The 16,221-nt window shown below is 44.8% G+C and overlaps 1 protein-coding gene and 1 pseudogene across 1 annotated transcript; both read left to right on the forward strand.

Annotated features, from left to right (window-relative positions):
* Positions 1–7,443: 7,443 nt before the first annotated feature.
* Positions 7,444–7,818, forward strand: LOC137365858 (histone H2B-like). The gene has a single exon (XM_068028101.1). It carries the CDS (start codon positions 7,444–7,446, stop codon positions 7,816–7,818), a length of 375 nt encoding a protein of 124 aa, XP_067884202.1.
* A 7,730-nt stretch (positions 7,819–15,548) lies between these two features.
* On the forward strand, positions 15,549–15,657 carry LOC137365919 (U2 spliceosomal RNA; annotated as a pseudogene).
* The last annotated feature ends 564 nt before the right edge of the window (positions 15,658–16,221 follow it).

A 16,221-nucleotide genomic window follows, 5' to 3' on the forward strand; every position in this document is an offset into this window, starting at 1 on the left:
TAAATACTGACGCAAAATATTCATTTAACACTTCCCCTACCTCCTCTGATTCCACACACAACTTCCCACTACTATCCTTGATTGGCCCGAATCTAACTCTAGTCATTCTTTTATTCCTGATATACCTATAGAAAGCCTTAGGGTTTTCCCTGATCCTATCCGCCAATGACTTCTCGTGTCCTCTCCTTGCTCTTCTTAGCTCTCCCTTTAGATCCTTCCTGGCTAGCTTGTAACTCTCAAGCACCCTAACTGAGCCTTCACGTCTCATCCTAACATAAGCCTTCTTCTTCCTCTTGACAAGCGCTTCAACTTCTTTAGTAAACCACGGCTCCCTCGCTCGACAACTTCCTCCCTGCCTGACAGGTACATACTTATCAAGGACACGCAGTAGCTGCTCCTTGAATAAGCTCCACATTTCGATTGTTCCCATCCCCTGCAGTTTCCTTCCCCATCCTACGCATCCTAAATCTTGCCTAATCGCATCATAATTTCCTTTCCCCCAGCCACGTGATAGTGAGGCTAGGAATAGGGAGAGAGCACAGCTGAACACGTGGCTGCAGGAATGGTGTAGGAGGGAGGGCTTCCAGTTCTTGGATAATTGGACTGCATTCTGGGGAAGATGGGACCTGTTCAAACAGGACGGGCTGCATCTGAACCAGAGGGGCACCAATATCCTGGGAGGGAGGTTTGCTAGTACTGTTCGGGAGGGTTTAAACTAGTTTGGGAGGGGGATGGGAACCGGACTTGTAGTCCAGGGACCAGTGGGTCCACTCAGAAAGACAAAGAGTGTAGTGAGGTATTGGGGAAGGTAGCACTGTCGCAGAGGACAGATGGGCACGGAGAAGGGTTAAAGTGCGTATACTTCAACGCAAGAAGCATCAGGAATAAGGTGAGTGAATTGAAGGCGTGGATGGGCACTTGGGACTACGATGTTGTGGCCATCACTGAAACGTGGATAGGTGAGGGGGAGGAATGGTTCTTGGAGGTACCTGGTTATAGATGTTTTCATAAGATTAGGAATGGTGGTAAAAGAGGTGGGGGGGTGGCATTGTTAGTTAGAAATAGTGTAACAACTGCTGAAAGAATTTTCGAGGAGGATCTGCCGACTGAGGCACTGTGGGTTGAGGTCAGGAACAGGAAAGGAGCAGTCACCTTGATGGGAGTTTTCTATCGGCCCCCCAATAGCAGCAGGGAGGTGGAAGAGCAGATTGGGAAACAGATTTTGGAAAGGAGCAGAAGTCACAGGGTAGTAATTATGGGGGATTTCAACTTCCCAAATATTGATTGGCAACTCTTTAGATCGAATAGTTTGGATGGGGTAGTGTTTGTGCAGTATGTCCAGGAAGCTTTTCTGACTCAGTATGTAGACTGCCCGACCAGAGGGGAGGCAATATTGGATTTGGTACTAGGTAATGAACCAGGGCAAGTGATAGAGCTGTTGGTGGGCGAGCACTTTGGAGATAGTGATCACAATTCTGTAGCATTCACTGTGGTAATGGAGAGGGATAGGTATGTGCAACAGGGCAAGGTTTACAATTGGGGGAAGGGTAGATATGATGCTGTCAGGCAGGAACTGAGGAGCATAAGTTGGGAGCATATGCTGGCAGGGAAGGGCACGGTCGAAATGTGGAACTTTTTCAAGGAGCAGATAGTAGGGGCCATTGATAAGCATGTCCCTGTCAGACAGGGAAGGGATGGTCATGTGAGGGAACCGTGGTTGACAAGAGAGGTTGAGAGTCTTGTTAGGAAGAAGAAGGATGCGTATATAAGGTTGAGGAAAAAGGGCACAGGCATAGCTCTGGAGGGATACAAGATGGCCAGGAAGGATCTGAAGAAAGGGATTAGGAGAGCTAAGAGAGGGCATGAAAAATGCTTGGCGGGTAGGATAAAAGAAAACCCCAAGGCCTTTTACGCGTATGTCAGAAATATGAGGATGACTAGGGGGACCGTAGGTCCGGTCAAGGACAATAGCGGGAGACTGTGTGTTGAGCCGGAAGAGATAAGTGAGGTTTTGAATGAGTACTTCTCTTCGGTATTTACGAATGAGAAGGGGTGTATTACTGAAGAGGACGGTGTGAAACAGACTGGTAAGCTCGAGGAAGTGCTCGTTAGGAGGGAAGATGTGTTGGGGTTTTTGAATAACTTGAAGATAGACAAGTCTCCCGGGCCTGACGGGGTATATCCAAGGATGTTATGGGAAGCAAGGGATGAAATTGCAGAGCCGCTGGCAATGATCTTTTCATCTTCTCTGTTGACGGGGGTGGTACCAGGTGATTGGAGGGTGGCAAATGTTGTGCCCCTGTTCAAGAAAGGGAATAGGAACAACCCTGGGAATTACAGGCCAGTTAGTCTTACTTCGGTGGTAGGCAAGTTGATGGAAAAGGTGCTGAGGGATAGGATTTCTGAGCATCTGGAAAGACACTGCTTGATTCGGGACAGTCAGCACGGTTTTGTGAGGGGTAGGTCTTGCCTCACAAGCCTGATTGAATTCTTTGAGCAGGTGACCAAGCAAGTGGATGAGGGTAAACCAGTGGATGTGGTGTACATGGATTTTAGTAAGGCATTTGATAAGGTCCCCCATGGTAGACTTATGGAGAAAGTCAGGAGGCATGGGATAGTGGGGAATGTGGCCAGTTGGATTAAGAATTGGCTAACTGATAGAAGGCAGAGAGTGGTCTTAGATGGTAAATACTCAGCCTGGAGCCCAGTTACCAGTGGCGTGCCACAGGGATCAGTTCTGGGTCCTCTCCTGTTTGTGATTTTTATTAACGACTTGGATGAGGAAGTCGAAGGGTGGGTCAGTAAATTTGCAGATGATACAAAGGTTGGTGGAGTTGTGGATACCGAGGAGGGCTATTGTCGTCTGCAAAGGGACTTGGATAGGTTGCAGTGCTGGGCTGAAAAGTGGCAGATGGAGTTTAACCCTGAAAAGTGTGAGGTCGTCCATTTTGGAAGGACAAACACGAATACAAAATACTGGGTTAACGGTAGGGTTCTTGGGCATGTGGAGGAGCAGAGAGACCTTGGGGTCTATGTGCATAGATCGTTGAAAGTTGCAACTCAAGTGGATAGGGCTGTGAAGAAGGCATATGGGGTGTTAGCGTTCATTGGCAGAGGGATTGAATTTAAGAGCCGTGAGGTGATGATGCAGCTGTACAGGACCTTGGTAAGGCCTCATTTGGAGTACTGTGTGCAGTTCTGGTCGCCTCATTTTAGGAAGGATGTGGAAGCCTTGGAGAGGGTGCAGAGGAGATTTACCAGGATGTTGCCTGGAATGGAGAATAAGTCTTACGAGGAAAGGCTGAACATTCTAGGCCTCTTCTCGTTAGAACGGAGAAGGATGAGGGGCGACATGATAGAGGTTTATAAGATGATCAGGGGAATAGATAGGGTAGACAGTCAGAAACTTTTTCCCCGGGTGGAGCAAAGCGTTACAAGGGGTCATAAATTTAAGGTGAAGGGTGGGAGATATAGGGGGGATGTCAGGGGAAGGTTCTTTACCCAGAGAGTGGTCGGGGCATGGAATGCCTTGCCTGGGGAAGTTGTTGAGTCAGAAACTTTAGGGACTTTCAAACGGCTTTTAGATAGGTATATGGATAAAGGAGAATGATGGGGTATAGATTAAATTGTCCTTGACAGAGGACAAAGGATCGGCATAACATCGTGGGCCGAAGGGCCTGTTCTGTGCTGTATTTTCTATGTTCTATGTTCTATGTTCTATAATTCTTGCCCTGCGGTATATACCTGTCCCTGCCCATCACTAAGGTAAACCTAACCGAATTGTGATCACTATCACCAAAGTGCTCACCTACATCTAAATCTAACACCTGGCCGGGTTCATTACCTAGTACCAAATCCAATGTGGCATCGCCCCTGGTTGGCCTGTCTACATACTGTGTCAGAAAACCCTCCTGCACACACTGGACAAAAACTGACCCATCTAAAGTACTCGAACTATAGTATTTTCAGTCAATATTTGGAAAGTTAAAGTCCCCCATAACAACTACCCTGTTACTCTCGCCCCTGTCGAGAATCATCTTTGTAATCCTTTCCTCTACATCTCTGGAACTATTCGGAGGTCTATAAAAGACTCCCAACAGGGTGACCTCACCTCTCCTGTTTCTAACCTCGGCCCATACTACCTCAGTAGACGAGTCCTGAAACGTCCTTTCTGTCGCTGTAATACTCTGCTTGATTAACAATGCCACACCCCCCCCCCCCTTTTACCATCTTCTCTGTTCTTACTGAAACATCTAAATCCCGGAACCTGCAACATCCATTCCTGCCCCTGCTCTCCCCATGTCTCCGAAATGGCCACTACATCGAGATCCCAGGTACCAACCCATGCTGCAAGCTCACCCACCTTATTCCAGATGCTCCTGGCGTTGAAGTAGACACACTTTAAACCAGGTTCTTGCTTGCCAGTGCCCTCTTGCGTCCTTGTAACCTTATCCCTGACCTCACTACTCTCAACATCCTGTACACTGAAACTACAATTTAGGTTCCCATTCCCCTGCTGAATTAGTTTAACCCCCCCCCCGAAGAGCACTAGCAAATCTCCCCCCCCCCCCCCCCCCCAGGATATTGGTACCCCTCTGGTTCAGGTGAAGACCATCCTGTTTGTAGAGGTCCCACCTACCCCAGAAAGAGCCCCAATTATCCAGGAAACCAAAACACTCCCTCCTGCACCATCCCTGCAGCCACTTGTTCAACTCCTCTCTCTCCCTATTCCTCGCTTCGCTATCACGTGGCACGGGCAACAACCCAGAGATAACAACTCTGTTTGTTCTCGCTCTAAGCTTCCACCCTAGCTCCCTGAATTTCTGCCTTAAATCTCCATCTCTCTTCCTACCTATGTCGTTGGTGCCTATGTGGACCACGACTTGGGGCTGCTCCCCCTCCCCCCTAAGGATCCCAAAAACATGATCCGAGACATCACTATCTAAAATCGCATACAGTTTCAGACTGAGATACAGTATTTATTCCATTACTGCAAACTGAGCTACTTGTTTCGCAGAAGTTCTAAATACTGAACAAGTCTGGTCTCTTTTGTTTGGAAAAGAGGAAGCTGAATGATCACCGAATAGAAGCACTGAATTATATGAAAGGATTTGATAGGGTAGAGGTAGAGATATTTCCCATTTGTGGTGGAGTCAAAAGCTGTAAATATGAAATAGTCAGGAATAAATCAAATAATTAATTCAGGAGAAACTTCTTTACCCTGCTTTGGACCTGGTTAGAATCTGGAACATGCAGCACTTGGGTTGATGAGAATTGTTACATTTAACATCAAATTAAATGATTGATAAATTAAATATGAGGCAGAAAAGATTTGAGGGATTTGCAGATACAATTAGAGGAGGTAAGGTGGGAGGAGGCTCATGTGGAACCAGCAGCACTTGGGCAGAATAGCTTGTCTCTGTGTTGTAAATTCTATGTAATTGTGTGTAGGATGAATTCTGAAATACAAACTATCCCAGAGATTAATGATTTCTGAATGCATCCCACACATAGAGTACCAGAGACTGACAGACACTGAACAAAACTCACACTCATAGGCAGTACCAGAAACTGACAGATTCTGAATAAAACCCACACTCATAGGCAGTACCAGAAACTGGCACATACTGAATAAAACCCACACTCATAGGCAGTACCAGAGACTGACGGATGTTAAATGAGCCCAGATTCAAAGGTTTACAGTGGCAGAGAGGTACAACAGCAATCCTACTCTCACACACAGTACCAGAGGCTGACTGATACAGAATGAATCACACAGTTACATACTGCAACAGAGACTTATTGGCAGTGTCTGAATCCTAAGCTCACAAACAGAATTAGAGACTGACTGACGGCAGCATGAATTCCACATTCTCTTTCAGTAACGGAAACTGACAGATCGCCACAGATAAAGAATGATTCTTACTCTAAGGTACGGGACAACAGGCTCACTTATTTGGCACAGGGTCATCACTAATGTTTGAGCTAACTAAATGCAATAACAGCTCGTCTTGTTTCTTAGTATTTCTAAATCCCATCTGTCCAACAAAAGCTGAACAATTATTGCAGGTTGTGTCTGACTGTCTGATCTGTAAACTGCACTATATCACAAATTGCTGACGTTTTCTAGCTAAAAGTGAGAAATGCAACATCGGGGCAGAAATTGACATGGTCTGTCAGTGTTAAAGAAGCAGGTAATGTGAGGTAATAGATTTTTGTCTGTAAGTGCTACACTGATATTGCTTCATATATTTATATTGAAAATAAAGATAATTGATTCGTAATAAAGGTTGTCTTCGTTGATCCGATGATTGTAAATGTGCCCTGTTATATTTTACCAGTATTTACCATTGACCAGTATTTCTGTCTGTTTTTTCAGGATAGTATTTACATTACTTCAAATAAAGAATACAAAACTACACAAAGAACTGAGCAGAATGCTGAAAATTTCACAGCAAACAGTTAAAATAGAAAGCGATGAAATACAGAAAGATAAAAGCTAAAATACTGAAAACACTCAGCCAGTCCGGAAACAACTGTGGAGAAGTGAAGCTCGGGTTAATGGTCCAGTTCTGCGACCCTTCAATAAACCTGAAACGTTGCTCCTACCTTCCTCTCTCCACAGATGCTGCGGGAAGTGCTGAGTGTTTCCAGAATCTTCTGTTATTATCCAGATTTCCAGTGTGTGCAAAAAGTCTCTTTTTGAATAAAATATTCCCTGGGAAGGAATTGTAAGATTTAGGTTCTGTGTTCACAGATACACAAAGAAGCGGGTCGAGCTCATAATGTCGAGCTCATAATAGTTTATTAAGAAGCAACAGTTTAAATATAATATTAAGAAGTAACAGTTTATATATGAACAGTTTAATTATGGTAATGCATAAGCCAAACAGACAGAAAAGACAAACGACCCGTAACAGATTGAATGGATGACCGGTCCCGGATCATACAGTGGGGAAGAACAGTGTTGACAGTCTCCCCGACGATGAGGCAGGTGAGGTGTTGGTGTCCTCAGTCTTCTTGAGCCAACCAAAGTGTCAATCTGAAGGCGACTCTTTCCCTCCCGAGCACCCAAAAAAGTGGCTCAACTTAGAGAGGCCGGAATGTGAGAAACTGCTGAGAATAAGGGACCCTCGCAGCCAGGACACATTTCCCGGTGGATTTTCCAATGGAAACTGCGACTGGAGAGAGTCTTTGGGAAATGGAATTCCTGAATGGAGTGAAAGAGTTAGTGATTGGTTTGTAGATGTTAAATCTGATTGGATGGCTGAAGAGACCAATTGTAGTATTACAATATAAAACCGTTGTGACATCATTGCCAATCGCCCAATCACAATCTTAACTTTCCCCCATCCCTCATTTGCAAAGAGCTGTGGGATTGTCTATTTAATCCGCACTCGGAAGGGGTTTGGTTTATTTCTGTGTCTGAAATGGAATCTGAAAATGCCTGAAGAGAAGAAAACAGCTGCTAAGAAGGGCGCCAAGAAAGCCTTAAATAAACCGTCAGCAAAGGGCGGCAAGAAGCGGAGAAAGTCGAGGAAGGAGAGTTACTCCATCTACATCTACAAAGTGATGAAGCAGGTTCACCCCGACACCGGCATCTCCTCCAAGGCCATGAGCATCATGAACTCGTTTGTGAACGATATTTTCGAGCGCATCGCGGGTGAGGCTTCCCGCCTGGCCCATTACAACAAGCGCAGCACCATCAGCTCCCGGGAGATCCAGACCGCCGTGCGCCTGCTGCTGCCCGGGGAGCTGGCCAAGCACGCCATGTCGGAAGGGACAAAGGCGGTGACCAAGTACACCAGCTCCAAGTAAAACTGCACAATGGACTGAAAAACATCCCAAACACAACGGCTCTTTTAAGAGCCACCCACAATCTCTCTGAAAAAGCTACATCATCTCAATGGTATCGATTTGGTTTTTTTTATGAAGAGTCTGGAACTTTCTAATTGCCTTTCAGATCTCTGTTTTAACCCCATGGATTCTGGGTGATTCACTTTCACTGTTGAGATCTTTGTGTCTCTACTTATTAATGCCGTGTAAATTAATTACTGATCACTGACCCCAAGTGCGCTTGGATCTCGGACGCGTTCATATTCGACCCCTTTCCTGTATCTCGTTAATAAAAGCTGACAGATCAGTTCTCAGTCACTTGCTTCCCTTGTTCAAGCTCGGCCTCAATAATTAATAAGTACATTATCTGGAAACCCCGCTGTTGTAGGAACCCTCAGTCTCACATTTCAACACCTGACAGTAAAAATCTTCTCTCCGCTTTTGTCTCCCACAAATAGGTTCAATCTAGAATCAGTGATGCGGTATCTTGACAAAGATTGATCTGAATTGTGTCAGCTTGCAGAATGCTGTGAATGAGACTTTCTGCCTCCGCTTACAGACTGTTTCAAAAAGGACTGAGAATAAACCCGAATAGATACCGGATTGTAAAAGTGTATCTGGAACTTGTGACAAAGTGTAGAATAATACAAGAGGAGAAAGATTTTAAATTTTTTTGCTGTAAAATGAAATTGCCTGTTAATGCGATATTCTATATTGAAGCTGCTCCTTGTTTTACACATATATTAGCGGGCTTTTCAAATTTAAAAAATCGGTTGGAGTCTGACAATTTAGCGCCGTTATTTTCCGCCGTTATTCAGCGTGGAATCTCCGGATTGGTGAATTAAGCAGCTCTGGGATTGGAAACATGAACCACATCATGAGATGCAGTAACAGAGTGACCAATCAGCAGCCTCCACCACTAACATCCCAGCCCAGAGGGACCAATGTCAGCAGATTTCAGCATTCTTTGTGAAAGTATTTGTGAGATTGTGGCCTGAGCAGACTGCCAAAGTCATTTGGCAGAATACCTCATCACCAGAACTTTCAAACAAGCACCAAGATGTAGCTTCGCTGGTGGTGAGAAGAGCCCTCCCCGTCAGATCCTTCCTGCATGCCCGAAGTCTCACCCCCTCCACACAATGCCCTCGAGGTGGCTGTGGTGGGGAAGAGATGGTTGCCCACCTCCTCCTGGAATGTGTCTTTGCAAAGCAGGTGTGGAAAGAGATGCAATGGTTTTTGTCGAGGTTCATCCCAAGCAGCTCTGTAGCACAGGGGTCTGTGCTCCACGGGCTGTTCCCAGGGACGCACACCGAGATAAACATCAACTGCTGCTGGAAGACTATCAATTTGGTGAAAGACGCCCTTTGGTCTGCACAAAACTTGCTGGTCTTCCAGCGCAAAGAGTTGTCCAGGACCGAATGTTGCGGACTGGCACATTCCAAGGTCCAGGACTACGTGCTGAGGGACGCACTAAAGATTGGGGCAGCCGCAGCAAAGGCTCAATGTGGAAAGATCACAGTGTAAGGTCCCCCCAGCAAAGTGAACGGAGGGGCTGGACCAATGGGAAACCCCTCAACTGTATCTAGAAAATATTTGGTTTGCTGTAAAATGTACATAGCATGTAAAATGAAATGGAAGGGTTGTGAGGCAACTCACTCCTGTATTGAAAGAAACTAATCTCATTTGCACTCCTTGTATTTTTCGACTTTGTGCTTTTTGGAACTGTCTGGTAATCTATTTTTTTAATAGTTTTTTATGAATAAAGTATACTTTGGAAATTTAAAAAAAGTGTCTGGAAGAGGGGCAGCCACTGCAAAGTCTCAATGAGGTATAAACACTGTGTAAGGTTCTCCCACCAAAGTGAACTGAGGGGCTGGACCCATGGGAAGCCCCTCGGGCTGTATACACTGAATATGGGTTTGCTGTAAAATGGAAGGGTTGTGAGGAAACTCACTCCTGCATCAAAGAAAACTGATTTCCTTTGCACTTTTTGGGATGTCAACTTGGTGTTATTTTGAACTGTTTTGTACTGTATTTTTTTACAGATTTTTATGAATAAAGTATATTTTGGGGGAAAAGAGGAAGAAGAAAACACCAGCGGGAAAGCTCGGGCCAGGGCCAAGGCCAAGTCTCACTCCTCCCGGGCTGGACTGCAGTTCCCGGTGGGCCGTGTTCACAGGCTCCTGAGAAAGGGCAACTATGCTGAGCGTGTGGGTGCCGGAGCCCCGGTCTATCTGGCTGCTGTGCTCGAGTATCTGACCACTGAAATCATCGAGCTGGCCGGTAACGCGGCCCGGGACAACAAGAAGAGCCGCATCATCCCCAGGCACCTGCAACTGGCCGTCCGCAACGACGAGGAGCTCAACAAGCTGCTGGGAAGGGAGGCCATCGCTCAGGGCGGTGTGCTGCCTAATATCCAGGCCGTGCTGCTACCCAAGAAAACCAGCGCTCAGAGCTCCCAGAAAAAGTAAAGCGGCCAAAATGTCATCTAATAAACCAAAGACTCTTTTCAGAGCCACCCACAGTCTCTGTGAAAGGGTTGGTTACTGTCAGGAGGGAGTCAGAGATGGAGTTATTGTAATGGTGCATTGACCAGTTTCACATCTGTCCAGGTGTGTTTTCCGTTCCCTCTCTGGATTTCGCTCTGCTCCTCTGCTCACACATCCCCCTGCACCCTTCCCCCCACCCCCAATTAAATGAAGAACTGAACTACATGATGTCAATCAACAATTTAATAAATGCCGCCACCTTCAATTTCATAAATTTGGAGACCCTCCCGGTGCATTAATGATAAGTGGTTTGGTGCTGATGAATTAATTTAATAATGGAAGTATCTGGGTCAATTCTGGTCTGTTTTTCATTGAGACAGTTTGAATTCTTTTTTCTCTCTCCGGTGATCAATGAGAATCTGCTCCCGGAACAGAGCAAGTGCAGGAAGGAAGAGGCCAATCTCGGGCTGTGTGTGGACAAGGTAAGGGAGACAGAACGGGAAGAATCTGCTATTGAACATCATTGTTGTTTTCTGTCCTCAAACCTGTAATGCACGTTCCTGGTTTGGCTTTAGTTTCACACTGTTTGTTGTTCTTGAACAGTGAATAGAGGAAATAGAGCCGGGCAGTAGGGATGTGGGCAGTTATGCGAACAACAACTATTGCTGTCACTCGGTGAGAAGTATCGAGGAAATACTTTAAACAGCGGCTGTCGATTTCGGTTGAATTGTTGGTCCAATGAGAAACAAGGAAATGGCAGAGACTTTGAACAAGTATTTTGACTCAGTCTTCATGGTAGAAAACACTAAAAGCATCCAAAGAATAGTATAAAATCAAGGGGAAAAGGAGGGAAGGAACTTGAAACGATCATTGTCGCTGGAAAAAATGTATGAATAAAACTAATGGGACTAAAATCTGACAGATCCCCTAGACCTGATGGCCTGCATCCCAGAGTTTAAAAGAAATGGCTCCAGCCATAGTGGATGCGTTGGTTGTAATCTTCGTCAATTCACGAGATTCTGGAACAGTGCCAGTGGATATTAAAACCACAAATGTAAAACCCCTATTCAAAAAGCAGGTAATGATAGGCCTGCTAGCCTAATGTCTGTCATTGGGAAAATGCTGGAATCCATGATTAAGTAAGTGGTAGCAGAACATTCAGAAAATTAAAGTACAATCATGCAGAGTCAACATGGATTTATGAAAGGGAAACCATGTTTGACAAAATTATTAGAGTTCTTTGAGGATGTAACAAGCAGGGTATATGAAGGGGAACCAGTAGATGTAGTGTATTTGGATTTTAAAAGCGTTCGATAAAGTGCCATGTAAAAAGTTACAACACAAGATAAGAGCTCATGGTGTTCAGGTGTAATATGTTAGCACGGATAGAGGATTGGCTAACTAACAAGAAACAGAGAATTGGGTTAAATGGGTCATTTTTCAGGTTGGCAAACTAATTAGTGGGGTGCCACAGGGATTGGTGTTGGGGCCTCAACTACTTACAATCTATATTAATAACTTGGATGAAGGGATCGAGTGTATTGTAATCAAATTTGCTGGGGATACAAAGATAGGTGGGAAAGCAAGTTGTGAGGAGGACACAATGAGTTTGCAAAGGGATAAAGACAGGTTAAGTGTGTGGACAAAAATTTGGCAATGAAGTATAATGTGGGAAAATGTGAGGTTATCCACTTTGGTATGACGTATAGAAAAGCAGAATATTATTTAATTAGAGAGAGAATGCAGAATACTGTGGTACAGAGGGATCTGCGTGTCCTCATATATGAATCACAAAATGTTAGCATGAAAACACAGCAAGTAATTAGGAAGGCAAATGGAATGTTGGTGTTTATTGCAAGGGGGATGGAGTATAAATGTGCAGGTTGTTGATTCGACCGCACCTTGGGTGTTGCATGCAGTTTTGGTCTCCTTATTTAAGGAGAGATATATTTGCATTGGAGGTAGTTCAGGCAAGTACCACTAGGTTGATTTCTGGGATAAAGGTGTTGTGTTATGTGGAAAGGTTGACCTGGTTGTGGTGCACTCATTGGAGTTTAGAAGAATGAGAGTCAATCTTATTGAAATACATAAGATTCTGAGGGGGCTTGACAAGGTATTTGCTGAAATGATGTTTCCCCTCATGAGGGAATCGAGAACTATGGGGGAACAGTTTCAAAATAAGGAGTCTCTCATTTTAGATGGAGTTGAGGAGGAATTTCTTCTCACAAAGGGCTGCTATTCTTTGGAATTATCTACCCAAGAGGATGGTGGAGGTTGGTCATTGAATATATTCAAGGTTGAGTGAGACTGACTTTTGATCTACAAGGGAATAATTGGTTATAGGGGCAGGCACGATAGTGGAGTTGAGGCCATGATTTGATCTGCCATGATCTTATTGAATGGTGGAACAGGCTCGAGTGGCAGAATAGCCTAATCCTGCTCCTAGTTATTATGTTCTTATGCTATAATGCCAGATGGAAATAAAAATATGACAGAGACTGCAATCTGAAGACAACAGAAGGCAGGTCCCTCCCTCTCTCACACACACACATGCAGAGTCCCAGACACCCATGGGAGTAGCTCAACCCTCAAGACAGAAGACCAGCGAAACAAGTTTGAAAGTGTGCACTGGTCCCCAACAAGAACTGCAAGCCATAACAGCAATCAAAGACTTTACATCAAACCCAAAGCCAGCAACTGAACTCCAGCTATTGCTTCAAATCTTTTCCCCTCTTCCGTTTCTATGTGTGTGTCTGTTTGTCACATATGTACGCTAGCGTGGTTGTGCTGCGTATCTTTATTCATTTTAACTGAATTAGATTTTTAAGGTTAATAAACTTACACTGTTCTTTTTTAAATCTGAGAAAACATGCCTGGTTGATGTCTTTGCCATTAGAATTAGGGAGTAGTGAAGCTAAAACCTGGTGTTTTAAAAAGTTAAACCCTGTTACAGGTAAGGAAGAGGCTGAGAGGGGGAGCCTTTCTCACCTGGTCGTAACAATGACTTTTCTAGCTTCTACCTCAATTGATCTTGAGTTACAGAGATATTTTTCTTTCTCTCTGTAGGCAAAAACTTGAAGTAACCTGAAGGAAGGTGGTGATTCCCCAGCACAAGGAAAAGTGCAGTCCACTCCTTCGAACACAGAGTAGGTACATTATCACACCCAGAGCACAGAGACACAGACAGGCCATGAGTTCCACAGGCACAGAGAGCAGAAGTAGTCAGACTCGCACTGATCCCAAGTTCCAGAGACACATTTTCAATCCAGCAGACAATCAAACAATGCAGGAGAGGCAGAAGTTGTTTCCAATTCACCCCAACTCAGTACTGCTGAAAGGTAGGTCTATCAATCTCAGTTCAAAATCACACCCACCATCAGATTAAAAGGCACCGGACTAATCCCACAAAAGTGCAGCCGAAGCTACAAATTAAATATCAGGTAGAGCAGCTGATGGAAAGGTACAGAATGAATCCTTAGATTTCTTCGAGGCGGCTCAGTGGCGCAGTGGTTAGCACCGCAGCCTCACAGCTCCAGCGACCCGGGTTCAATTCTGGGTACTGCCTGTGTAGAGTTTGCAAGTTCTCCCTTGTCTGCGTAGGTTTCCTCCGGGTGCTCCGGTTTCCTCCCACATGCCAAAGACTTGCAGGTTGATAGGTAAATTGGCCATTATAAAATTGCCCCTAGTGCAGGTAGGTGGTCGGGAAATGTTGGGATGTGGTAGGAATATGGAATTAGTGCAGGATTAGTATAAATGGGTGGTTGATGATTGGCACAGACTCGGTGGGCCGAAGGGCCTATTTCAGTGCTGTATCTCTAAATAAATAAATGTAGCCCAGACTGCATACCCAGTGACAGATTACAATGTAGTACAAACATCTCATACAGTATCAAAAATAAAGTTATAGTATTATGTCAATCAGTGCACACTGCACTACTCATTTCATACCAGTCCAATAATCTCTGAAAGAGCTGTAACGAAAGATAGAGTATCAATTCAATGATTCTAATTGTACTGAGCACACCATTTGTGAGTTTGAAACATTTGCCATCATTCACAAATGTGTTCAGAGTTACAGACTAAATAATAGTCCAAAACAGATAGCAATGAGGAAAAACCTCTTTACTCAGAGCGTTGTTAAACATTTGGAATTCTGTACCCCAGAGGGCTGTGGAAGCTCAGTAATTGAGTATGTTGAAAGCAGAGAGTGACAGATTTCTAAATACAAATAACAGAAGGGGATATGAGGATAGTGTGTGAAAAAGGCATTGAAGTGGATGATCATCTTGAATGGCAGAGCATGCTCAATCGGCTGAATGTCCTGATCCTATGTTCCTAAAACTCTCACACCACAACTCAATAAAACACACAGTTAAAATGTGATCCATATTTTGAAATACAAATGAGGCAAGCAAATCGTGACACATCATGGAATTAAACAAATAGTTCTCAATACCATCACTGAGATACATATTAAGTGCAGGTACAGAGGAATCCTGCAACAGAATTTCATAGATACACAATGTATCACATTTGCAGACAATGGCAGTAGCTGAGAGATACAAAATTAATCCCACTGTAACTGACTGTCCCAGAAACAGACACATAAAAAATGAATTGCAACACACATTCAGTACCAGAGACTGCCAAATGCAGAATGAGCCCTGGATGTGCACATGCAGAGTGTACCAGAAATTGACTGATACTGAATGAGACCCAGACTCATATGCAGTACCAGAGACTAACAGCTGAAGAATAAATCCAACATTCACTTCCAGTACCAGAAAATAATATATGCATAACAGATATCACTCATGTACAGTAGCAGAGATTGACAAACAACAGAATGCAGCTTGACAGTAGCGAAGGTGCGAGAGCGAGCTTACAGCTGGGAAGTCAATTTCAGTGGAAGGTTAAAAGTTAATTCCCTTTTGTTTTCGGAGGACCAGGGGACTGCTGGGGAAGTAAAAACTATATATTTGGGTGGTTTATAATCTCTTTCTTTTAGTTTTGGTGACTGCAGCTTGACAGTAGCGAAGGTGCGAGAGCGGGCTTACAGCTGGGATGTCAATTTCAGTGGGAGTTTAAAAGTTAATTCCCTTTAGTTTTCGGAGGACCAGGGGACTGCTGGGTAAGTAAAAACTATATATTTGGGTGGTGGCTGTACCCGATACACTACACGTGTCGTGTCTCCCACCCACCCTCCTCCTCTAACAAAAAAAAAGGACTTCTCGGCCTTTTGGCTAAGATCAAGTGTAGTATCTGTTCTTATCAGTGCTTATTTGATTGAGAAGAGACCATGATCATTGCCTTTTGATCCTGGGGAAGCTTTGAGTAAAATGGCTATAACCAATTTTCGAGCTTCGGGCCAGGTAGTGCGGAACAGCGTTCGGGTGGTCGTGAAGGACAAGGAAGGAGATGCACCGGTTGATCGCACCTTCTTCATCAAGAAAATTCTCTTCGATTGCTGCGGATTTCAAGCGACGGGCGTCTTCTGCCTGCAGGATTTCCCCAGCAGTGGATACTTTGACGTGACGTTCCGGAACGTGTCGGGATGCATCAAGTTCCTGAAGGCGTTCAAGGAGAAAGGGGACCGGGCGCCACTGTCGATCCTCACTGCGGAGCCGCTCTTCACACTTCCGTCACAATGGGACCGGGTGGTGACAATTCACCTCTACAACCCCCATGTTCCGGTGGTGGATGTACTCACCTTTCTCGCCAGGTATGTCGAGGTGGCCAGCACTGATGTCAAGGACCCTTTTGGGATCTGGACCAGCAAGCGGCAGGTCAAGGTGACCTTGAAGGTAGATCCCAGTGGAGCCATCATCCACCCTCCCTCCAGCTTCGCTATCGGGGGAAGTCGAGGCTTGTTGGTCTACGCTGGGCAGCCCAGAGT

This window comes from Heterodontus francisci, unplaced genomic scaffold, assembly GCF_036365525.1.
Source record: "Heterodontus francisci isolate sHetFra1 unplaced genomic scaffold, sHetFra1.hap1 HAP1_SCAFFOLD_58, whole genome shotgun sequence".
NCBI classification, from domain to species: domain Eukaryota; kingdom Metazoa; phylum Chordata; class Chondrichthyes; order Heterodontiformes; family Heterodontidae; genus Heterodontus; species Heterodontus francisci.